The sequence below is a fragment of the Anomaloglossus baeobatrachus genome, chromosome 6 (genome assembly GCF_048569485.1).
Source record: "Anomaloglossus baeobatrachus isolate aAnoBae1 chromosome 6, aAnoBae1.hap1, whole genome shotgun sequence".
Lineage (NCBI taxonomy): Eukaryota > Metazoa > Chordata > Amphibia > Anura > Aromobatidae > Anomaloglossus > Anomaloglossus baeobatrachus.
This window is the reverse complement of record NC_134358.1, coordinates 147,286,943-147,311,958: the sequence shown is the minus strand read 5'-3', so window position 1 is coordinate 147,311,958 and position 25,016 is coordinate 147,286,943. Positions and strand designations below refer to the sequence as shown.

The 25,016-nt window shown below is 48.2% G+C and overlaps 1 protein-coding gene across 1 annotated transcript in view; it reads left to right on the top strand.

The window, feature by feature from the left end:
* Window positions 1-25,016, top strand: part of SPIDR (scaffold protein involved in DNA repair) — a 667,795-nt gene that overhangs the window by 316,481 nt on the left and 326,298 nt on the right. Inside the window, exon 9 of the mRNA XM_075353290.1 lies at window positions 14,331-14,535. Within this exon, the coding sequence (XP_075209405.1) occupies window positions 14,331-14,535 (205 nt within the window). The remainder of the gene's footprint in view (window positions 1-14,330; window positions 14,536-25,016) is intronic.

Sequence of the window (25,016 nt, the reverse complement as noted above, 5' to 3'; positions counted from 1 at the left end):
GTATATGATAGCTACAATTTTGTTATTCAGAATGGAATTTGCTTTTCTAAACAAGACTAGTTGTTTAAATGTCACAGGAATCAGATGCAGCCAGGAGACAGCAGGATTGCTCTGTGCTCAGTAACATTCCTTTCTTGCATTTAATAGCTGCAAGCAAAAGGAAAAAAAATCATAATGGCTTCCAACTGTCCGCGTTTACTATTTTTTCATAAGATGAGAAATACATCCAGCTGCCAGTACAAGTCATCTTCATATTTGTAGGATGAACCTCTAAACGTCCAGTTCTTCTGCCAGTTTGAGTAATAGAGACATCTACTGACAAACTTTACTTGTAAGTTTTGCTTCTAATATGATCATTTTATTTTTTCTGAAATAATATAATTAAATATTTCAATTAATATATCTCACACTACTCCAGTCTTAGGGGTACTTTGCACACTACGATATCGCAGGTGCGATGTCGGTGGGGTCAAATCGAAAGTGACGCACATCCAGCGTCGCTGTCGATATCGTAGTGTGTAAATCCTTTATGATATGATTAACGAACGCAAAAGCGTCGTAATCGTATGATCAGTGTAGTGTCCGACATTTCTATAATGTAGCTGCAGCGACGGTACGATGTTGTTCCTCGTTGCCCTGCGGCAGCACATATCGCTGTGTGAGAAGCCGCAGGAGCGAGGAACATATCCTACCTGCGTCACCGCGGCTCACACCGGCTATGCGGAAGGATGGAGGTGGCCGGGATGTTTACGTCCCGCTCATCTCCGCCCCTCCGCTTCTATTGGCCGCCTGCCGTGTGACGTCGCTGTGACGCCGCACGACCCGCCCCCTTAGTAAGGAGGCGGTTCGCCGGCCAGAGCGATGTCGCAGGGCAGGTGAGTGCATGTTAAGCTGCTGTAGGGATAATGTTCGCTACGGCAGCAATCACAAGATATCGCTGCTGCGACGGGGGGTGGGGACTATCGCGCTCGGCATCGCAAGCATCGACTTGCGATGTTGTAGTGTGCAAAGTACCCCTTAGTCTAGGGTCATACAACCATATTTTCTCCTTCTGACAAAAACAGTCCAATTATTCTAATCAGACTTTGATCAGAGTGGGATCCGTTTTTCATGGTTGTTAGAAAAATTGGAAAAAAAAAGTCTCCATTTCTCGATTCTGTCAGTCTTTGAAAATGTCATCCAGGTGCAGTCCGTATTATTTCAGGGACCCATAGACTTGAATAGCCAAGTGTGATTAGATATATGAAGGCAAATTGTGCATGCTGTGAGCGATCCGAGTAAAGAACATGTGCCCTGCCTCATTGAGTAACGGTGGTCCGAATGCAATCTGACGTTTTGTCGTATTGTACTAGGACCAAAAATATGGTCCTCTGTCTGAGCGCTTAAAGGGAACCTGTCACTAGGTTTTTCCCATATAAAGTGCGACCACCACCTGTACACCATTATATACAGTATTCTAGAGCCGATCTGTATAAGACCTTTTATTATATTCACTTGCAAGGCAGTCCAGTACAATGGGCATTGCTGATCTTGATCAAGCGCCTCATCTCTTTATGAGATCGCTGTCCTCTCTCCCTGCTTTGTGTGGATAGCGCCACCTGTGCATAACTTGCTTTTCCCTGCCCTTCTGAAGGCAGATCAAAGTACTGTAATGTACAGGCGTGGGGAAAGGTGAAAGACCACCCACCCACGTGCAATACAATACTCTGCTCTACCCTCAATATGTCAGAGAGGTGTGCACAATGGAGAACTCTTGTAGGACGTAGGACGCATCATCCACATGATACAGGATGGCGATCGTAAGCAGAGAGGTGGTGACAGATCAAGACCAGCAATACCTATTGGACCTGGCCATCCTGTAGGGGAGTATAAATGAAAGATCTTTTTTTATGTTAAACAAATTGACTTGGCGACTTATATACACTGTTCTAGAATGCTTTATATAATGGCTTACTGGTGGTGACCACAGCTTATAGGGGACAAATCTGGTGATAGGGTCCCTTTAATCTGTAAAGCATTGGATTATGTTAATGTTTAATAGCTAGTTTATATTGTAAATCCATCGGAAGCCTTTGGAGTCTGTTGATGTGTAATTCCATGGTATCTCTGTTAAATTTTACTTGATTTCTGATATTCTGTAGACTTCACAGTGTTCCCCACCTCCAGTCCTCAAGAACCACGAACAGGGCATGTTTGCAGGATTTCCCTAGTATTGCACAGGTGATGGAATTATCTCCTGGGAAATACTAAGTGACTCTTGAGCACTGGAGTTGGGGAACACTGCGTGTAGCGCAAGAACAGGAAACAATCTCTTGCTGTCGCAACTGTGTTAAATAGATGCAGGACTTTAGTGGTCTTGGTCGTTTCAAGCAGGGCCGGCTCCAGGTTTTTGTGGGCCCTGGGCGAAAGAGTCTCAGTGGGCCCCCTCCACACATAGACATGCACAGATACATACACATACAGGCACACGTACACATACTTAAAGAGAAATTCACAAAAACACATAAATAGACATAAATCTAGACACAGTCATATACACTGTCATACATAGATACATATCATACATACACACACATTATTTTTATATATTTATCCTGTATATATATTTCTAATATTGGGAAGCCGGCAACAGCCTCATTCACCTCCCGGCTTGTCTAACAGACATGGCCGCACATAGGGCACACTAACACTGCTGTATATACATCCCAAGAGAGGTCTGGGGTGGGAGGGGACATACAGCACCTGGGTGGAGGGGACATACAACTCTGGGGGTATAGTAGTATGCAGCCCCCATATTGTGTTATGAAGCCCCCATTGTCCTCCATATAGTATTATGTAGCCCCCACATGCACTATGCAGCCCCCATATAGCACAATGCAGACCCAGATAGCATTAGGCACCTTCATGTAGTATACAGCACACATATAGCACAATGCAGACCCAGATAGCAATAGGCACCCTCATGTAGTACACAGCCCCTAAATACCACAGTGCAGAGCCAGATAGCATTAGGCACCCTCATGTAGTACACAGCACCTATATAACACAGTGCAGAGCCAGACAGCACAGTGCAGAGCCAGATAGCATTAGGCACCCTCATGTAGTACACAGCACCTATATAACACAGTGCAGAGCCAGATAGCATTAGGTATCCTCATGTAGTACACAGACCTATATAGTACAGTGCAGACCCAGACAGCACAGTGGAGAGCCAGATAGCATTAGGCACCCTCATGTAGCATACAGCTTGTATATAGCATAGCCTGTATATAGCACAGTGCAGAGCCAGATAGCAGTAGGCACCCTCATGTAGAATACAGTGATTAATACTCAGTGGCGTAACTAGAGTTTGATGGGCCCTGGTGCAAAATTTGGATCGGGGCCCCCCTCCACGTACACCGACACTTAGGGTGCGGGATAATGACACTGACACTCTGGGTACAGGATAATGATGCTGACACTTGGCTCTTACCCTCAGCACCCAGGTTTCCCATGATCTGAAATCCCTCTATCAGTACCCAGCTTTCCCATGTTCTGATATCCATCTTTCCCTCAGCACCCAGCTTTCCCATAACAGAGTAAAGCTGGGTGCTGAGAGATGTATAGCAGAGCATGGGAAAGCTGGGTGCTGAGGGAAAGAGCCTTTTTCCCTCAGCACAAAACATTCCCATCCCATACTTGTATCTTTGTCCTCCTTGTATATAGATCTCCAAATACTATAATGGCCCCCACATAGCCTTCCGTATAATATAAAGGGTCCCACATAACCAGTCATATATTATAATGCACCCCCATAGTTCTCCATGTATTATAATTCACCCCATAGTACTCCATATATTATACTGCACCACAGTCCTCCATGTTTTATAACGCACACCCATGTGTGACCATGTGTAAGGTAGCCTCCATATTCCTCCATTTATTATAATGTAGCCCCCATAGTGCTATATGTATTATAATGTAGCGCCATAAATCATCATTTTGTATTATGCAGCCCCATACTCCTCCATGTATAATGCACCCCTAGTCCATGTATAAGGTGTCCTTCATGTTTATTATGCAGTCCCATAGACCTCCATGTATCATGGAGCCAGGCCCCTCCAGACCTCCATGTGTCATGCAGCCAGCAAAATAAAAAACAAGTACCTCTCTTCTCCTTCCAACCCTGCGACTGCGGTAGTTACGCCCCTGCCCCCATATGTCACACACCTTGCACCCCCATATCACACACACTACACCCCCATATCTCACACACCCTGCTTCCCATACAGCCTGCACCCCCATATCACACACACTACACCCCCATATCACACACACTACACCCCCATATCACACACCCTGCTTCCCATACAGCCTGCACCCCCCATATCACACACACACACACACACACACTGCTCCCCATACAGCCTGCACCCCCCATATCCCACACACACTGCTTCCGATATAGCCTGCACCCCCCATATCCCACACACACACACTGCTCCCCATACAGCCTGCACCCCCCATATCCCACACATACTGCTTCCCATACAGCCTGCACCTCCCATATCCCACACACACACACACACACACACACTGCTCCCCATACAGCCTGCACCCCCTATATCCCACACACTGCTCCCCATACAGCCTGCACCCCCCAGATCTCACACACTACACCCCCATATCTCACACACCCTGCTTCCCATACAGCCTGCACCCCCCATGTCACATACACACTACACCCCCATATCTCACACCCTGCTTCCCATATAGCCTGCACCCCCCATATCACACACAATACACCCCCATATTACACACACCCTGCCCACATATCTCACCCTGCCTGTACCCCAACTTACCCCTCTCAAACACTCTGCACCCCTTCACATGCTTCTGTCACAGTCTGCAGCCCTCATATGCCACTCACCCTGCAGCCCCCCCCCCCACCCTCATGTCCCCTCTTTTCTTATTACCAGTCATCATGTGTCCAAATCGCCTTCAGTATCTTGCTTGCTGCCGGCCTCCTGTGTCTCCTCCCACACAGTCACATGGGCGTGACATCATCGCAGGTCCTGCAGGATGGAGATCCCGTCTGCTGTGCAGGTCAGGAGCACTCCTGCAGCTCAGACACGGCTGGTGGCCTCTCCAGGTCAGGGGCCCCTCTACTGACACTGGGCTCCCCTGACTCACAGGCCGGCCACTACACAGCGGCACTACACATAGGGGCCCGGCAGCCGGCTCTGCAGAGCGGCTGCCAGGCCCCTATGTGTACTAGTCCCGCTGTGTAGTGGCCGGCCTGTGAGTCAGGGGAGCCCAGTGTCAGTAGAGGGGCGGCTCACTTCTCGTTCGCCCGCTGATCCGGTCTCCTCGGCGCGTCGTCCATTGCTGTCGCTCGCTCTGACCTCTCAGCAGGCGCGCAGTGATGACGTCACCGCGGTCCTCTGCAGAGCTGTCAGAAGAACGCAGACAGTCACAGCGGGGAGAATGATAAGAGAGAGAGCGCCGCTCACTCTCTCATCATTGCTCTCAATTGTATCGGCACCTGCGATGCCGATGCAATTGAAAGCTCGATCCTCGGCGGGGGGCGGTGACAGCGCGGCCACCGGGCCCCCCTGAGTAGCGGTGCGCCACTCCTGCCAGCGCGAGTGGGCCCCCCCGGCAGCTCAGGGCCCCGGCATTTGACCGGGTTTGCCGGGTGCTGGCGCCGGCCCTGGTTTCAAGTCATATATATTCAAAAGTTCAGATAAAATATTATACATTTCCTGAATTTGCTAATTAATGTTTTCAGATCAAAACAATACTCCAAATTGCCAGTCACTACAGTAGGTGCTTCCTTTCTGAATAACTTGTCCATTGCTCATTGTCACTTGGTAGTCTGTATCTAGCAGCAGAGACACTTAAGACAGGTTACAGAAGGTGCAGGTTACAGAAGGTGCAGTCTGGTCTTTTTTTGCTGTCTTTTCTTCTGCTTTTCTCTCAGTATATGTACACAGAAATAAGGGAGGAAGTCTTTATTTGTATCAGCTTGGCTTTCTAATGCCCAGTATTCTTTTGAGGAGGGACAATGCATAAAAGTAAATCAGGGAATAGACGTTTCGGCCCCTATAGTGATGGGAGAATGCTTAGCCAGAGGAACTGCCCAATTAAATCAAGTAGATGACAAGCAGTAGAACATAAAAACCACAGCAGTGTGGTCTAAAGCTATGTGCGCACTAGAAAAGTGATTTTTCTCAAGAAAATTTCTTGAGAAACTTCTGGGAGTTGAAGATTACCGCACCTGTGGTAAAAAAACGCACCAAAACCGCGGGAAAAACGCATGCGTTTTTGCCGTGGTTTTGCCGCAGGTTGGTCCCTGCGATGTTTTTATGCTTAACTGCAATAAATAATATAGATAATAGATAATCGATAGATATACAGATAATGGATAGAGGGAAAGATGGATAGATGAATAGATAGATAGATGAGAAAGACCTATATAATGTCCCCCCCCCTGCATATTCTAAGTTGGCACCCTTTAGTGACTTTCATGTGGCACTAAAGGGTGCCTAGCCTTGTATTTAGCCAAAAAATAAATAAATAAATAAATTAAAAAATGACGTGAGGTCCCCCCATCTTTTGTAGCCAGCTAGGGTAAAGCAGACGGCTGCAGCCTGCAGACCACAGCTGGCAGCTTCACCTTGGCTGGTAATCCAAAACAGAGGGCACCCCACACTGTTATTTTACATTAAATAAATAATTTAAAACAAAAAACGTGGGATTCCCCCCAAATTGGACCACCAGCCAAGGTAAAGCGGACAGCTGGGGTCTGATATTCTCAGACTAGGGAGGTCCACTGTTATTGGACACTCCCCAGCCTAAAAATAGCAGGCTGCAGCCGCCCCAGAAGTGGCGCATCCATTAGATGTGCCAATCCTGGCGCTTCGCCCCAACTTATCCCGTTGCCCTGGTGCGGTGGCAAACGGGGTAATATATGGCGTTGATGCCAGATGTGTAATGTCACCTGGCATCAAGCCCTGGGGTTAGTGATGTCACGCTGTGACGGGGGTGTACAAGAGAGCAAAGGATGGACGAGGCCGAGGAACGATCCAACAGGTTTATTAACAGGAATACAGGAACAGCACACGATTAGTCCACATAAAACAGATTCGGGGGCCCTTCCCAACAATCCTCGGACCGGATAACAAAGCAATCGTCCTTACAGTAGTCCAAAGAGTTCCACACAATCCCACGGGCCGCCACACAGGCCTAGCTCCGTCCGTGTCCACAGCCACCCAGGCTGGGGCTCCTGCTCTCTTCAAGTTTCAGCTCACTCTGAAGTTACAAAAAGGGAAATGCATTGTCTGGGCTGCTTGACCAGCCCACCATGTTTGTTCAGGGGGTAGGGGTCACACATCCTATCATCAATGGTTTGGTCCATCACAGGGCTCCAATATGTCTGCCAGCCACAGTAGATGAAGGGATCCCCTGCTGTAAAGAACAATGACTATTCCTTCACTGGCCAATGCAATTACAGATTAGATACACAACTCTGGAAAGAAGAGGACAGGCTATTTACATAATCACATTAGATGCCAAGACTACAATTGTATGAGAGAGACACATTGAGACCAGTAGCTCCCCCAAGAAAATACATGAATTACAACTAATACAACCAGGGAAATATACATATCATGACATAGTATCACAGCATATACAGTGAGAGGGTAAATTACATCTTCACAATCCCTCCCCCTTCCAACTTGTGTACGTACTAGGGACCTCTACAGGTCACTGGTTAAGTACACACAGGCAGAGTGTTACTTACATGTGGCTTCATGCAGCCACGAATTGGCATCGTAGCTCTCCCACATCATTGCCCAGGAGAACAGCTGCAGGCAGACCACCCATCACCCCAACCACACATCGCCTGACCCCAAAACCAAAGTTCAGATCCACAGTGGCTGTGGGAATAGTCCTCCATTGTCCACCAGCCAGTTCAATAACAATCCCAGGTCCTCTATGGATTGCCTCAGGCCGAACCACTCTGGGATCAGCCAGTGTGAGGAAAGCACCCGAGTCACAAAATCCAACAAGTCTCTGTCCATCCAGCACAACCTCCTGCAAGTGCTTACCTCGATGAGCAGAAGTCGTCATAACTGCGGGTCGCACCCCGTAAACTCCTGGTGGTGCAACATGGGGGGCTGAGTCACTAGGCCAGTCCTCACATAACGGTGCCACATCTTCCTCCATGGCACTGGGCTGTAAATAATTAACAATCCGATTGGGTGCAGGATCAGTCCTCATTTGAACAGCTGGGCAGGAGACTTGCCGATGCCCTGGCTGTCCACATTGATAGCATCTGAGCTGGGTCTCCCTCCATCCAAGGCGTCCTCTTGGGTAAGGGGTAGGGGAACTTGGAGGCCGGCTCCCACCTGAAGGTGCTGTAGGGGTTTGAGGATGATTCCTCCATGGCCTGGCTGGGCATGAGGCCTGCAAATGCCCGGGATGCCTACAAACATAACACCTGCGCTCTGTTACTTCCTCTCCCCGGCGTATTCCAGAAAGTGCAGTAGAAGCAACTGGAGGCACATTAACACGGGTATCAACATGTGGTGGCTTAGAGGAACGGGGAACAATGGGGACAGAATAACTGGGGGCATCCGGTGTTGTGGAGCTGTTAGGCGTCTCTCCATCCTCCAACAGAACCCTCCACTGAGGCTTGATGGTGAGAGCCTCATCAGCGAGAGCAGCAGCTTCCTCCACTGTCGCTGGTTTTCTCTCACGCACCCATTCCCGGATCTCAGCGGGGCACTGGGCAAAGAATTGTTCTTTTAGGATGACCTGCAGGAAGGTCTCCCAAGATAAGGCCTCCTCTGCCTCCAGCCAGCGATTACATATTTGTTTGAGTCTATGAGCATATATCTTAAAAGACACTTCCCCATCACAGGCTAAAGCACGGAACTGAGTCCTGTAAGTGTCTGGGGTCACAGCATAATGCTCTAGAATAGTCTGTTTAATATCCGCATACTCACAGTTCCACCGAGGGTCCATAGCTCTATAGGCTTCAGCAGCTCCCCCCTCTAGGAGCCCAACCAGATGCCGGACACGCTCCCTGTCCGGGACTTCCATTAATCGACACTGATGCTCAAAGTCCTGGAAGAAGCCCTCAATGTCGCCTGCAGCCTCATTAAACGGCTTAAAGTCTTTGCGGGACACCCTGGGAAGTTCCCTCATGATGGGTGCTGGGGTTACAGTCTGTCTGGAACCTCTCGCGGCTTCCACAGCGAGCTCCTTATCCAGCAGTGCCATCTCCTCCATCCTGCGCTCCTTCTCTTTAGCTCCACGCATGGCCTCCCTCTTATCTTCTATGGTGGCCTCATCTCCAAGCAGTGCCATCTCCTCCTTGTACCACACAACCCATTGATTTTTTTGGGTATTCACCTCCGGATGCCGTCTTTCTTCCGTTTGCTGTGGAAATTGTTCCTCGATGCCATCTTGCAGGCAAGCGTGTTCCAATGCCTCAATTAGTTGCTCCTTAGAGAGTCCTTTGTAGCCGACACCTAATTCACGGGCCTTTGTTTGTAGACTCGCCACAGTCCAGTTCCTGTATCCTGAGGTTCTGGTTTCAGATGTCGATTGGCTGTTGTCCTCCATTTCTTCTGCTCTGATCCCGCCGCTGCCAACCAGTTTGTGACGGGGGTGTACAAGAGAGCAAAGGATGGACAAGGCCGAGGAACGATCCAACAGGTTTATTAACAGGAATACAGGAACAGCACACGATTAGTCCACATAAAACAGATTCGGGGGCCCTTCCCAACAATCCTCGGACCGGATAACAAAGCAATCGTCCTTACAGTAGTCCAAAGAGTTCCACACAATCCCACGGGCCGCCACACAGGCCTAGCTCCGTCCGTGTCCACAGCCACCCAGGCTGGGGCTCCTGCTCTCTTCAAGTTTAAGCTCACTCTGAAGTTACAAAAAGGGAAATGCATTGTCTGTGCTGCTTGACCAGCCCACCATGTTTGTTCAGGGGGTAGGGGTCACACATCCTATCATCAATGGTTTGGTCCATCACAGGGCTCCAATATGTCTGCCAGCCACAGTAGATGAAGGGATCCCCTGCTGTAAAGAACAATGACTATTCCTTCACTGGCCAATGCAATTACAGATTAGATACACAACTCTGGAAAGAAGAGGACAGGCTATTTACATAATCACATTAGATGCCAAGACTACAATTGTATGAGAGAGACACATTGAGACCAGTAGCTCCCCCAAGAAAATACATGAATTACAACTAATACAACCAGGGAAATATACATATCATGACATAGTATCACAGCATATACAGTGAGAGGGTAAATTACATCTTCACACACGCGTCTATCAGATACCCGACATCACCAACCCAGTCAGTAAGAAATAAAAAATAGACAACAAAAAAAGTTTTATTTGAAAAAACACTCCCCACATTCCCTCTTTCACCAATTTATTGACAAGAACAATCAAATCCGGGTCCGGCGTAATCCAATAAGGGGGGGGTCCCAGGACGATCCATACCAGAGTCGCTGTCCCAGTCAATGAAGAACAGAATGTTCCCCATTGGCTGGGAGAGTAATGCAGTGACCTGAGTTAACATCAATAGGTCAGCCCAGGTCACTGCAGGGGATGGCGAGCGCTGACATCAGGAGGTTAGATGAGATCATTACCTGCTGTGACGATCTCCTGCAGTTCTGCCATCAGCACTGTCACTGCCTTCTATGCCCGCTGCGTTCTCAGCAGTATCACGAGAGCCCGTGACGTCACTGCCAGTGACTGTCTCGGGCCGCGGGCATAGACTGCAGTGACAGTGGTGACGTCAGGAGGCAGGAGATCGTCACAGCAGGTAATGATCTCATCTTACCTCCTCACAGCAGCGGCAATCATCACCGCGGCTGCACGCACTGCTGTGTGTCAGTGTCTGCCTGCGCTGCAGGGTGACATGCTGCTGATACTGCGGGCAGACACTGACACACTGCAGGGCAGGCAGCGGCGGGGCTGGAGCGGGACACAGACTGCACGGGCACCTGGAGGTCACACGGAAGTGCTTCTGTGCGGCGTCCAGGGAGTGTGACGTGTGTGTTTACTCTGCTCCGCTTCCTCTTCTGTCTAATGACCTCACTTCCTGCAAAACCGCAGGCAGGGATGAGCATTACCGCAGGTAAATCGCGGCTATACCGGGGGTATACCACACACCATTTGCTACCTGCGGTATACCCCCGGAATTTCGCGATTACATTACAGTAAATGGAGTGAAATACCGGGGGTATACCGCAGGTACCTGCGGAAAAGAAGTGACATGCACATTTTCTCAAGAAATTTTCTCAAGAAAATCTTCACAAAGAATTTTCTTGAGAAAAAAACTTAGTGTGCGCACAGCTATTTTTTTTTTCCCATAGGTTTTGCTGGGAAATGTCTGCAGAAAGATTTCAAACATTTCTCAAGAAATTTCCGCAGCAAAACCGCGGGTAAATCCGCGGGTAAAAACACCTAGTGCACACAGGGCCTAAGGGTTTATTCAACCCATTGATTGAATGGCTAGAGTGCGGCAATCAGTACATGTTTGTTATTCACAGTTGGTCTGCCATGTCTTCTATGCTCTTTGTTGAAGCACTACAGGTGTACTGTTGTTGGCTGGGTTATTAAAAAAAAAAAAAAAAAAAAGCGTTGGATACTTCTTAAAGTAACACAATACATATTGCTTACTTATACAATTCAATGCTATTAGTTGAGTGGTTCCCTCAGGTTCTGCGGGTTTTGAAGTGATGATGTAATTTTCATCTTTCAAATTCTATTTTGAAAATGAAGGAAGTCCACATATCTTATCAATACTGGTTGCCCTCAAATAGTTTTAACTATGTTTAGTCCTTATCTATATTCAATAAAATCTGTGATTCTTTGCTTCACATATTCAGAGTGTGATGCACACAAAGAAGGATTGGAGCAACCAAAAACCACCACAAAAGTAGAGAGAAAATCAATCTATCTTTATTAAACATAATTTAAAACTGCATAATTAGTAAATCAATCACATGTGACCATGTCAGAAATAAGGAAATTGTGTATCACTGTCCTTCAGGAGCACTCCAACCCTTAAGGCTGCTTTACACGGTACGACCGATTGTGCATTTTCACAATCGATCGTACCCGCCCCCGTCCTTATTGCGTCATGGGCAAATCGCTGCCTGTGGCACACAAAGTCGGTAACCCCCGTCACACGTACTTACCTCTCGTGCGACCACGCTGTGGGCGGCGAACGTCCACTTCCTGGAGCGGGAGGGACGTTCGACGTCACAGCGACGTCACATGGCCGCCAGCCAATGGAAGCGGAGGAGCGGAGATGAGCGGGACGTAAACATCCCGCCCACCTCCTTCCTTCACATAGCCGGCGGCGGCCGCGTGCCGCAGGTGAGCTGCTGTTCATCGTTCCCGGGGTGTCACACGGAGCGGCGTGTGCTACCCCAAAAACGATGAACAACTAAATTACACTATATTATGGAACCTAGCGAGCAGTACACGACTCACGATTTGTGAGCGATACTGCGTCGCTATGAGGTGTCACACAGGCCGGCATCGCCAGCGATGTCGGATGTGCGTCACAAAAACCGTGACCCCGACGATCTATAGCACGATAGATTGTCTGGTGTAAAGCAGCCTTTAGGGGTACTTCTCACATAGCGAGATAGCTGCTGAGTCACGGTTTTTGTGACGCACCAGTGACCTCATTGGCGATCTCGCTGTGTGTGACACTGAGCAGGCATCTGGCCCCTCCTGTGAAATCGCTGTCGTTACACACTGCTCTTCATATTTTGGATGTTGCTTTCCCGCTGTGAAGCACACATCGCTGTGTTTGACAGCGAGAGAGCAACGATCTGAATATGCAGGGAGCAGGAAGCTGGCTTCTGGCAGCCTGCGGTAAGCTGTAACCAAGGTGAATATCGGGTAACCAAGCGAAGTGCTTTGCTTGGTTACCCAATATTTACCTTGGTTACTAGTGACCGCCGCTCTCAGGCTGCCAGTGCCGGCTCCCTGCACACGTAGCTGGAGTACACATCGGGTAAATAAGCAAAGCGGTTTGCTTATTAACCCGATGTGTACTCTGGCTAGGTGTGCGCTGGTAACAAAGGTAATTATCGGGTAACCAAGCACAGCATCGCTTCCTCGCGTCGCTGCTGGCTGGGGGCTGGTCACTGGTCGCTGGTGAGATCTGCCTGATTGACAACTCACCAGCGACCATGCAGCGACGCACCACCGATCCTGACCAGGTCAGATCGCTGGTGTGATCCCTGGAGCGTCGCTAAACTGTGATGGTACCATTAAGCTTTTAATTTTGTTTATTTTTAGTGTTTTATCTGTTGATATTCATGATTTTCATGACCACTGCAGGCAATCACTGATATCACTTGTTACTGTCTATTTGACTGGCTGTTTAGTGACCGTCATAAATATTTAGACAGGCTGTCCACACCTTTAGGCTGTGTGCCCACGTGTGCGTCTTGCATGCAGTTACGCTGCGTTCTGCACCGCAGCGTAACTGCATGCGTCCTGCGTCCCCAGCACAATCAATGAAGATTGTTCATAATCCATGCCCATGTTGCGTTTTAGAACACAGCAATTTGCATGCTGCCAAATCGCTGCGTTCTAAAAAGCAACGTCACTTCTTTCGTGTGCTTTGCATGCTGTCTCCATTCTGTCTATAGGGAGAGGCAGCATCCAGAGCGCACGAATTCTGCAGTCACCAAAGTTGCAGAACGGAGCTTTTCAGCTGCGCTCTGAAGCGGACATGCAGTGACAAAACGCTGCGGTGCAGAGCGCACACACATGTGTACATAGTCTTAGGTGCACAGAATGATTTGTGAATACTGTTGTTTTAAGCACATAAAACATCATGTTAACAGCAGCACATCTCCTGTTTACACAGGACAGTGTGCTGCCGATAAGAATGTGCTTTAAAATAATTTCATCTTACAAACAATGGTTCCCAATTCGGCCAGTCTAAAAGGTCCCTTACATGCTATTCATGCAAATGATACTGCTGAGTTTAGTAATTGGCTCCTCTTGTCTCATAAATGATTGAAATGACGTTATTGCTGCAGTAATGCCGTCATTGCTGGAAGTTGGATGGGTTGGTTATTGTTGATTTATTTTACCACATTTTCAGCTATTGGACAATTAAAATAAATAAATAAATATTAACTACCCTTTGGAAAGGTAAATGAGAGTTTTATAGATAAATTCCATGTTTCATTATGTGCTCACTTGATTTTGAAAAAAAAAAAAACAAAACTAAAGAATTAGCACTAAGGGTCATATTATATATGTTTTTCCAGGCAAAGACTTAATCCCCCAAACCAGAATACATCTGTAATTATAAATACACATTTTAGTCAAAGGATTATGATAAAGCCTATGGAGGGGATGGAGCGCAAAGAATCCTGTACTGGTATGATGTCAATGAAAAAACGATTGGTTCCTTTAAGTTTAACTTTAAGAATGGACCTTTGTAATCTTGGAGATTTTTCAGACAAGCAACAGGTGAGTTTTACTGGTGCATTACTTAAAACAGACTAATAAGGTTGCCATAGCTGTTGCAAAATACATATTTTGTTAAATGAATGTGTATTTGGCTGTATAGAATTGTAATTTAACTGCTTCATTAAACATTTTGGACGTTTTCATGTTTTTCCAGTTTCAATGTACCACCTTTTTTTTTTAGCTGGCTGGAAAACTTACAGTAAAAGTCATTGAGCTTGTATGAGTCCTTATCTCTTCTCTTGAACTAAACTGATTTATGACCAAATTAAATAGCAATGTGTGAAAAATCTACAAGGACGTCTGTACTCTAGGAGATCAGCCATCACTGTCCCCTTCTCATTCCTCTATGTTAAGCTGGGTTTACACACTGAGACTTTCTAGCGATCCAACCTGCGATCTCAACCTAGCCGGGATCGCTACAAAGTCTCTAGTGAGCTGTCAAACAGGCAGACCTGGCCAACGACCTAACAGCGATCCGGACCTGCAGAGCGACTAGCTGGTCGTTGGGGACGTGTCAAAAAAGCAGGTGAACTTCACCCGACTTCATTTAATGCCGCGAGGCTCTGTGTGCCGTGTAAATAAATAAATAATTAAAAAATCCGGCGTGCGGTCCCCCCCTATTTTAATACCAGCCAGATAAAGCCATACGGCTGCAGGCTGGTATTCTCAGGATGGGGAGCCCCACGTTATGGGGAGCCCCCCAGCCTAACAATATCAGCCAGCAGACACCCAGAATTGCCGCATACATTAGATGCGACAGATCTGGGACTGTACCCGGCTCTTCCCGATTTGCCCTGGTGCGTTGGCAAATCGGGGTAATAAGGAGTTATTGGCAGCCCATAGCTGCCAATAAGTCCAAGATTAATCATGTCAGGCGTCACCCCGAGATACCTTCCATGATTAATCTGTAAATTACAGTTAAAAAACACACACCCGAAAAAGCCTTTATTAGAAATAAAAAAACACTAACAAATTCCCTCGTTACCAATTTATTACCCACAACAAAGCCCTCCTTGTCCGGCGTAATCCACGGTCCTCCAGCGTCGCTTCCAGCTCTGCTGCATGGAGGTGACAGGAGCAGTAGAAGACAAAGCCGCTCCTGTCACCTGCACGCAGCTAATGAAGAGAGCCGTGTGATCGGCTGAGCTGTCACTGAGGTTACCTGGATCCAGCGGTGGATCCAGCGGTGGCCGCGGGTAACCTCAGTGACAGCTCAGCTGATCGCGCTACTCACCTCATTTGCTGGTGATTTCCCCCCCTCTCTCATACTCACCGATCCCCGATCACCGGCGCTGCACGGCGTTCACACTGCTCCGGCGGCTTTTCCTTTTTTGAAAAAGCCGGCCGCTCATTAAACAATCTCGTGTTCCCTGCTTTCCCCGCCCACCGGCAAATGTGATTGGTTGCAGTGAGACACGCCCACACGCTGAGTGACAGCTGTGTCACTGCACCCAATCACAGCAGCCGGTGGGCGTGTCTATACTGTGCAGTAAAATAAATAAATAAATAATTAAAAAATCCGGCGTGCGGTTCCCCCTATTTTAATACCAGCCAGATAAAGCCGTACGGCTGCAGGCTGGTATTCTCAGGATGGGGAGCCCCACGTTATGGGGAGCCCCCCAGCCTAACAATATCAGTCAGCAGCCGCCCAGAATTGCCGCATACATTAGATGCGACAGTTCTGGGACTGTACCCGGCTCTTCCCGATTAGCCCTGGTGCGTTGGCAAATCAGGGTAATAAGGAGTTATTGAAAAAACCAAAGAGAAAATTGCATGAAAAATACCCTGACTATAAATAAATAAATTGCAAGTGCTTAATAACAGGGTACTTAGTGTATACATTTTTGCAAAAAGGTAAAAAGCTGTCTCACCTCGCCAAGGTGTACCCATCTGAGACAGTCCCTAACCTACTGAAGTTAAAAACATTATCAATACCTGACTTGTGTCATGTCAAACTCCAATATGAATGGTGGCAAGTGGTCAGCTGTGTCCCAGATTAAATACACAGTGAAGTGAGACGCAATTAGTTGTTCATTCTCAGTATTAGGAGGGCTGCGCCCCCAACTTGCAAAAAAGCAAGATAACATGCAAAAAACACAAAAAAACTGAGCTGAAACAATATTCAGTAAACATGCAACATTAAGCATGTGAATTGCAGCCTTAAGACTAGAAAAAAACCAAAGAGAAAATTGCATGAAAAATACCCTGACTATAAATAAATAAATTGCAAGTGCTTAATAACAGGGTACTTAGTGTATACATTTTTGCAAAAAGGTAAAAAGCTGTCTCACCTCGCCAAGGTGTACCCATCTGAGACAGTCCCTAACCTACTGAAGTTAAAAACATTATCAATACCTGACTTGTGTCATGTCAAACTCCAATATGAATGGTGGCAAGTGGTCAGCTGTGTCCCAGATTAAATACACAGTGAAGTGAGACGCAATTAGTTGTTCATTCTCAGTATTAGGATGCGACAGTTCTGGGACTGTACCCGGCTCTTCCCGATTTGCCCTGGTGCGTTGGCAAATCAGGGTAATAAGGCGTTATTGGCAGCCCATAGCTGCCAATAAGTCCTAGATTAATCATGTCAGGCGTCTCCCCGAGATTCCTTCCATGATTAATCTGTAAGTGACAGTAAATAAACACACACACACGAAAAAATCCTTTATTAGAAATTAAAAACACAAACACATTCCCTCATTACCAATTTATTACCCACAACAAAGCCCTCCTTGTCCGGCGTAATCCACGGTCCTCCAGCGTGGCATCCAGCTCTGCTGCATGCAGGTGACAGGAGCAGCAGAAGACACAGCCGCTCCTGTCACCTGCACGCAGCTAATGAAGAGAGCCGTGTGATCGGCTGAGCTGTCACTGAGGTTACCTGGATCCAGCGGTGGATCCAGCGGTGGCCGCGGGTAACCTCAGTGACAGCTCAGCTGATCGCGCTACTCACCTCATTTGCTGCGTGGAGCTGACCGGAGCGGCGGTGAGTAGCGCGATCAGCTGAGCTGTCACTGAGGTTACCCGCGGCCACCGCTGCATCCACCGCTGGATCCAGGTAACCTCAGTGACAGCTCAGCCGATCACACGGCTCTCTTCATTAGCTGCGTGCAGGTGACAGGAGCGGCTGTGTCTTCTGCTGCTCCTGTCACCTGCATGCAGCAGAGCTGGATGCCACGCTGGAGGACCGTGGATTACGCCGGACAAGGAGGGCTTTGTTGTGGGTAATAAATTGGTAATGAGGGAATGTGTTTGTGTTTTTAATTTCTAATAAAGGATTTTTTCGGGTGTGTGTTTTTTAACTGTAATTTACAGATTAATCATGGAAGGTATCTCGGGGAGACGCCTGACATGATTAATCTAGGACTTATTGGCAGCTATGGGCTGCCAATAACTTTTTATTACCCTGATTTGCCAACGCACCAGGGCAAATCGGGAAGAGCCGGGTACAGTCCCAGAACTGTCGCATCTAATGTATGCGGCAATTCTGGGCGTCTGCTGGCTGATATTGTTAGGCTGGGGGGCTCCCCATAACGTGGAGCTCCCCATCCTGAGAATACCAGCCTTTAGCCGTATGGCTTTATCTGGCTGGTATTAAAATTGGGGGGGACCTCACACCGGATTTTTTAATTATTTATTTATTTTTTTTACTGCACAGTATAGACACGCCCACCGGCTGCTGTGATTGGGTGCAGTGACACAGCTGTCACTCAGCGTGTGGGCGTGTCTCACTGCAACCAATCATATTTGCCGGTGGGCGGGTAAAAGCAGGGAATACGAGATTGTTTAATGAGCTGCTGGCTTTTTTAAAAAAGGAAAAGCCGCTGGAGCAGAGTGAACGCCGTGCAGCGCCGGTGATCAGGGATCGGTGAGTATGAGAGAGGGGGGGACACTTCAGTCACTCGGGGGATTAGCGGTCACCGGTGAATCCTTCACCGGTGACCGCTAATCAGGACGCTACACAGACAGAGCCGCGGAGTCGCTGTAAAGTCCCCTTTACATACTGAAACTTGCTAGCGATGCATGCTGCACAGCGGGAAACAAAGGACCTAGGAATGGTCCTGAACGATTTGTAGCGATCACAACTTCACAGCAGGGGCCAGGTCGCTGATAGGTTTCACACACTGCAATGTCGCTGGGGAGGTCGCTGTAACGTCACAAAACCGGTGACGTTACAGCGATGTCGTTTGCGATGTTGCAGTGTGTAAACCCAGCTTAACATCCTGTGTTTGTCTGGTTGTAGGACTTTCCCTCAGTACTCTATCTGCAGTATGTGACCAGAAACCATAAACCCTTATTTATCTTTGCCTTGCCAGCTAAAAATAGAAGGGATCAGGAGAAACTTAACACCATTGTTCTCTGAAAGGTTTCAATAAGATTGAAAAAAAAAAATGCTGGACTATTTTTCCAGGTTTAAGCTTGTTATAGACAAAAGATGGAAACTGGCTTTCTCAAATGGCACTTTTGCATGCTAGTATCACAGATAAATACATTGTGCATAATGACTGTTGGTTACAGATAAGTGACAAATTAATATTTTTCTGTGGCTCACAATTTTAATTTTGCATGTTATGTACTTGTTTAATTTTTTGGCTGAAATTACTGCCAGACAACTGTTTTTTGAATGCTAGTGTTCAATCTCATCTCTATAGCCAGCTTTACAAAATTACAAGATGAGCACTACAGCATGGAGCTTTCTTAGGGTGTCCACTAAAATTAAAACGTTTTAGCATTATCATAAGTAACTGCCAAACTTAGCTTTTCCGTTCATATACAGTGTAGAACGCTTCATGATTTAAATTGTTAATTTTTCCTTTTTAGATTCTAAACAGATCAAATTCACTGCATTATTTCTCATGTTCTTGTTTAAAATAATATATTATTATTTATTATTATAGCGCCATTTATTCCATGGCGCTTTACAAGTGAAAGAGGGTATACGTACAACAATCATTAACAGTACAAAGCAGACTGGTATAGGAGGAGAGAGGACCCTGACCGCGAGGGCTCACGGTCTATAGGGAATGGGTGATGGTACAATAGGTGAGGACAGAGCTGGTTGCGCAGTGGTGTACTGGACTGAAGGCTATTGTAGGTTGTAGGCTTGTTGGAAGAGGTGGCTCTTGAGGTTCCGCTTGAAGCTTTCCATGGTAGGGGAGAGTCTGATATGCTGAGGTAGAGCGTTCCAGAGTATGCGGGAGGCACGTGAGAAATCTTGTACACGATTGTGGGAAGAGGAGATAAGAGAGGAGCAGAGGAGGAGATCTTGTGAGGATCTGAGGTTGCGTGCAGGTAGGTACCGGTAGACTAGGTCACAGATGTAGGGAGGAGACAGGTTGTGGATGGCTTTGTATGTCTTGGTTAATGTTTTGAACTGGAGTCGTTGGGTGATGGGAAGCCAGTGAAGGGATTGGCAGAGTGGCGAGGCTGGGGAATAGCGAGGGGAGAGGTGGATTAAGCGGGCCACAGAGTTTAGGATAGATTTGTAGGGGTGCAAGAGTGTTGGAAAGGAGGCCAGAGAGCAGGAGGTTGCAGTAGTCGAGGCGGGAGATGATGAGGACATGCACCAATGTTTTTGCTGATTCTTGGTTAAGGAAAGCACGGATCCAGGAGATATTTTTGAGTTGTAGTCTGCATGAGGTGAAGAGGGCTTGGATGTGTGGCTTGAAGGATAGAACAAAGTCGAGGGTTACTCCAAGGCAACGAGCTTGTGAGACTGGGGAGAGTGAGCAACCATCAAGTTTGATGGAATGGCTTTTTGGAGGAGATGAGTGAGGAGGAGGAAAGACAATGAACTCTGTTTTGTCCATGTTAAGTGTTACGAATCGCGCAGAGACAAAGGATGAAGTAGCAGACAGATATTGTGGAATTTTGGTTAGTAAAGAGGTAATGTCAGGTCCAGAAAGGTAGATCTGTGAGTCATCGGCATAGAGATGATACTGAAAGCCGTGGGACTCTATGAGCTGTCTCAGGTTAAAGGTGTAGATGGAGAACAGCTGGGGTCCAAGAACTGAGCCCTGGGGGACACCGACAGATAGGGGACGAGATGAGGAAGTGGTGTGAGAATGGCAGACGCTGAAAGTTCGGTCGGTTAGGTATGAGGAGATCCAAGATAGGGCTAAGTCTGTGATGCCCAGAGATGAGAGAATCTGTAGTAGGAGGGAATGGTCTACTGTGTCGAAGGCAAAGGACACGTCCAGGAGGAGGAGGATAGAGTAGTGTCGCTTGGCTTTGGCGGTTAGTAGATCATTGGTAACTTTGGTTAGGGCAGTTTCAGTAGAGTGATGTGGTCGGAAGCCAGATTGTAGCTGGTCAAAGAGGGAGCAGGAGGAGAGGTATGAGGACAGTTCAAGATGGACATGCTGTTCCAGTAGTTTTGAGGCATAGGAGAGAAGGGATATAGGGCGATAGTTTGATACAGAGGATGGGTCAAGGGAGGGCTTTTTGAGGATGGATGTAATGGAGGCATGTTTAAATTATGAGGGGAATACACCACTTGTTACTGATAGGTTGAAGAGATGGGTTAGGGCTGGGATGAGAACTGCGGTGATGTTGGGGATAAGGTGCGATGGGAGCAGGTCCAGTGCACAGGTGGTTAGATGTGATCTTGAGAGTAGAGTTGAAAGATTTTCTGTCATGGTGGAGAAGCTGGATTTGGAGTAAAAGGGCTGAGTAGCTATGATGAGGGGCCGTGGTGATTGTGGGCCAAAGCTTGCTCTGATGTTTGTCAATTTTCTGCTTGAAGAAAGAGGCAAAGTCTTCAGCTGAGATGAGAGGAGAGGGAGGTGGTGCTGGAGGACGGAGGAGAGAATTCAAAGTGTTGAATAGCTGTTTAGGGTTGTGAGAGAGAGGATATGAGGGATGAGAAGTAGGTTTGTTTTGCAGCAGTGAGTGTGGACTTGAAAGTGGTGAGGGACTCTTTATATGCAATGAAGTGCTCAGTGGAATGAGACTTCTTCCATCTGCGCTCAGCAATTCTGGAAGCCAGTCTCAGTTCTTTAGTCTACTTAAGCAAGCATTGTTGACCTTAGGGAGATCAACATATCCACTGCGGAGACACCATCACATGTTTCTCAACGCAGTGATTCTAGAGCAACGCTCCCTGGGTAATATGCAAATAAGAAAGCCGCGGAGACACCATCACGTGTTTCTCAACGCTGCCAGAAATTTAGCCAGGTCTTTCACCGTGATGGAACAACCACGGGAAGGGCAGTCTCCAGTCAAGGAGACCACCTATACCAAACATGGTATCCATCCACGTACTCCACACTGATGAGGGGCAAATACCCCGAAACGGCTGTCTGTGGATGGATACCATGTTTGGTATAGGTGGTCTCCTTGACTGGAGACTGCCCTTCCTGTGGTTGTTCCTTCCCGGTGAAAGACCTGGCTAGTTTTCTGGCAGCGTTGAGAAACACGTGATGGTGTCTCCGCGGCTTCCTTTTTTCCAGTTCTTTAGTCTGACTCATGTGCCAGGGTTGCCTGTTGATTGTGCGGGTTTTGGTGTGTGTGAGGGGGGCAGCTGATTCGAGAGCTGCAGAGATTTGTAGTATTGTATATAGTTGCAGCAGCATCTGAATCGTGTAGAAATGCAATGTCTGTGAGAGGGAGAAGGGACTGAGAAAGTGCGTGTAAATCAAGGTGTTTGATATTTCTGCGAGGGTGTGAAAGTTTGTGGGAGGGGGGTTGCGTACTTGGAGATGAGAAGGAAGAGAATGTGAGTAGGTTGTGGTCAGACAGGGGGAGAGGTGAGTTAGAGCCGTTAGATAGGGAACAGAGGTGAGTGAAGATGAGGTTCAGCATGTGGCCATTTTTTTGAGTAGCTGCAGAAGACCATTGGGTGAGGCCGAAGGAGGAGGCCAGTGTTAGAAGTTTGGAGACAGATGAGTGGGAAGTCTCGATGGGGATATTGAAATCACCCATGATGATGATGGGGATGTCTGTGGAAAGGAAGTGTAGTAGCCAGGTGGTGAAATGGTCAAAAAAGGCAGTGGTTGGCCCTGGAGGGCGGAAAATGACAGCCAGTTGAAGGTTCAAGGTTGGAGGGGGCGTAGATGCGTACGGAGTGCACCTCAAAAGATGGGAGCGTAACAGAGGGTGATAGTGGAATTTGTGTAAAGGAGCATTGGTCGGACAGGTGCAAACCAACTCCTCCACCATGCTTGTTGCTGGGGCGTGTGAGAGTTGGAGACCGCCATAAGAAAGTGCAGCAGGAGAGGCTGAGTCAGAGGGGGTGAGCCAGGTTTCAGTGATGGCGAGGAAGGAAAGTTTATTAGTAATGAAAAGATCATGAATGTAGAATAGTTGGTTGCAGACAGAGCGAGCGTTCCATAGAGCTCCTGTTTAATGGGACTGGGGGAGCGGTGGCTGGGTGGATGGGTATGAGGTTAGAGAGGTTGCGGAAATTTGTGATAGGTTGTGGATGAGGGTTTGAAGTGACAATAGGGATGTGGTGAGGAGGACCAGGATTAGGAGAGATATCCCCAGCAGTGAGGATAAGCAGTGAGAGTGTTAGTAAGTGGGAGCAGGAGAGGCGATGAGATGGTCGTGTGTGTCTGGAGACACTGGGTGAAATGTGGAGGAAAATATCTGAGGGGAAGGTGAGATGGGTGGGGAGGATAGTGGGAGAGATGAATAATTCATTACTGGGTTTAGGGATCAGAGGGGGCAGTAGAAAGTGAAGTATTATAGGAGTGAAAGTGAAGGTAAACACAAACATTGTTTACAATGACTATGTATCCAGTTACCTTCCTGTCACTTCCGGCCCATTTCTGGCCTAATTCAATGCATCATACTTATATGGTACTTGTATACTTGTATTGGTGCAGAAAAAGTCTTGTGCAGACTTTTAGTTGCCCAAATATATACATATACAAGTACAGTTGTACTTGTATATGTATAAGTATACACGTTGCACCCCACCCCTTCAGCTGTGAAGGGGTGGGGTGCAACAAGAACCTCTTGATCACTCAATCAAAGAAGCCAGATGCAGCATCACATAGGCAGAGTAAACAAAGGTCATAAAAGGAAGGTGGGGAATGGGGGGGGTCATGAGATGCTGGAGCATGCCAGGGAGATATTGAAGCAAAGAGAGAACAGTTTAGATATATTGGTAAAGTAGGGTGTATGAATTAACATACTATGTATTAACACACACAGCAGAGAGAAGGGGAGATCAGTTCAGTTCATGGGAAAGTAGGGTGGATGAATTAACATACCATGTATTAGCACACATAGCAGAGAGAAGGGGAGATCAGTTCAGTTCATGGGAAAGTAGGGTGGATGAATTAACCCCTTCACGACCTTTGACGGATCTAGCCGTCATGGTGCCCTGGTACTTAAAGACCCATGACGGATACATCCGTCATGGCGGAATCGCGGCACCAGAGCACCGGGCACCGCCATCGGTTTTAAAAAACTGTAGATTCGGGAAGGAGAGGACTTGTACCTGACCTCAGGAGGGGGGTGGTGTCTCCTTCCCGGGCCTACGGAGGCTGTGATTGGCTGACGAACGCCACTCAGCCAATCACAGCCAGTGTTATGTTTCAGCCATTGAAAATGGCTGAAGTATTGAAATCCAGCTACGTCAGTGCAGCTGCAGCACTGGCCATTGGCTGGAGCTCAGTGAGCTTTACTGCACCAGCCCCCAGCTCTGATTGGAGAGATTGCCCTTGTGACCGATCTCTCCTAGCAGCACCGTGCATCTGGGACCGGGTGAGCTCGCTGTAGGAGATCGCTCTCCTTAGCTTCACCCTCCGTGGAATCTGAGGAGAGCGATCCCTGCGGGCGCCCATCTGTGAGTCACAGCCCCCGATCCACCGCTGCCCTGCTCCATGTGCTTCTCCCCTGCTCTCCCGCTGTGCTCCTGCATGTGACGCCGCTACTTTCCCGGCGTCACATGCAGGGGGTGCAGCAGCGGCTTCAGATGCAGGGGGTGGCGCAGCGGGAGGAGAGCAGCGGCGTCAGATGCATGGGGGTATCTGATGCCGCTGCTCTCGCGCTGCGCCCCCCCTGCATCTGACGCCGCTGCTCTACCGCTGCGCCCCCCCCCCTGCATCTGATGCCGCTGCTTTCTTTCTGCTGCCTGCTTGTATCTGCCGCTGCGCCGCCCCTGCATCTGCCGTTCCACCGCCCCTGCATCTGCCGCTCTACCGCCCCTGCATCTGCCGCTCCACCGCCCCTGCATCTGCCGCTCCACCGCCCCTGCATCTGCCGCTGCACTCTCCCATCAGCCACTGCACTCTCCCCATCAGCCACTGCACTCTCCCCATCAGCCGCTCCACCGCCCCTGCATCTGCCGCTGCACTCTCCCCATCAGCCACTGCACTCTCCCCATCAGCCGCTCCACCGCCCCTGCATCTGCCGCTGCACTCTCCCCATCAGCCACTGCACTCTCCCCATCAGCCGCTCCACCGCCCCTGCATAGGCCGCTGCATTCTCCCCATCAGCCGCTCCACCGCCCCTGCATCAGGCGCCGCACT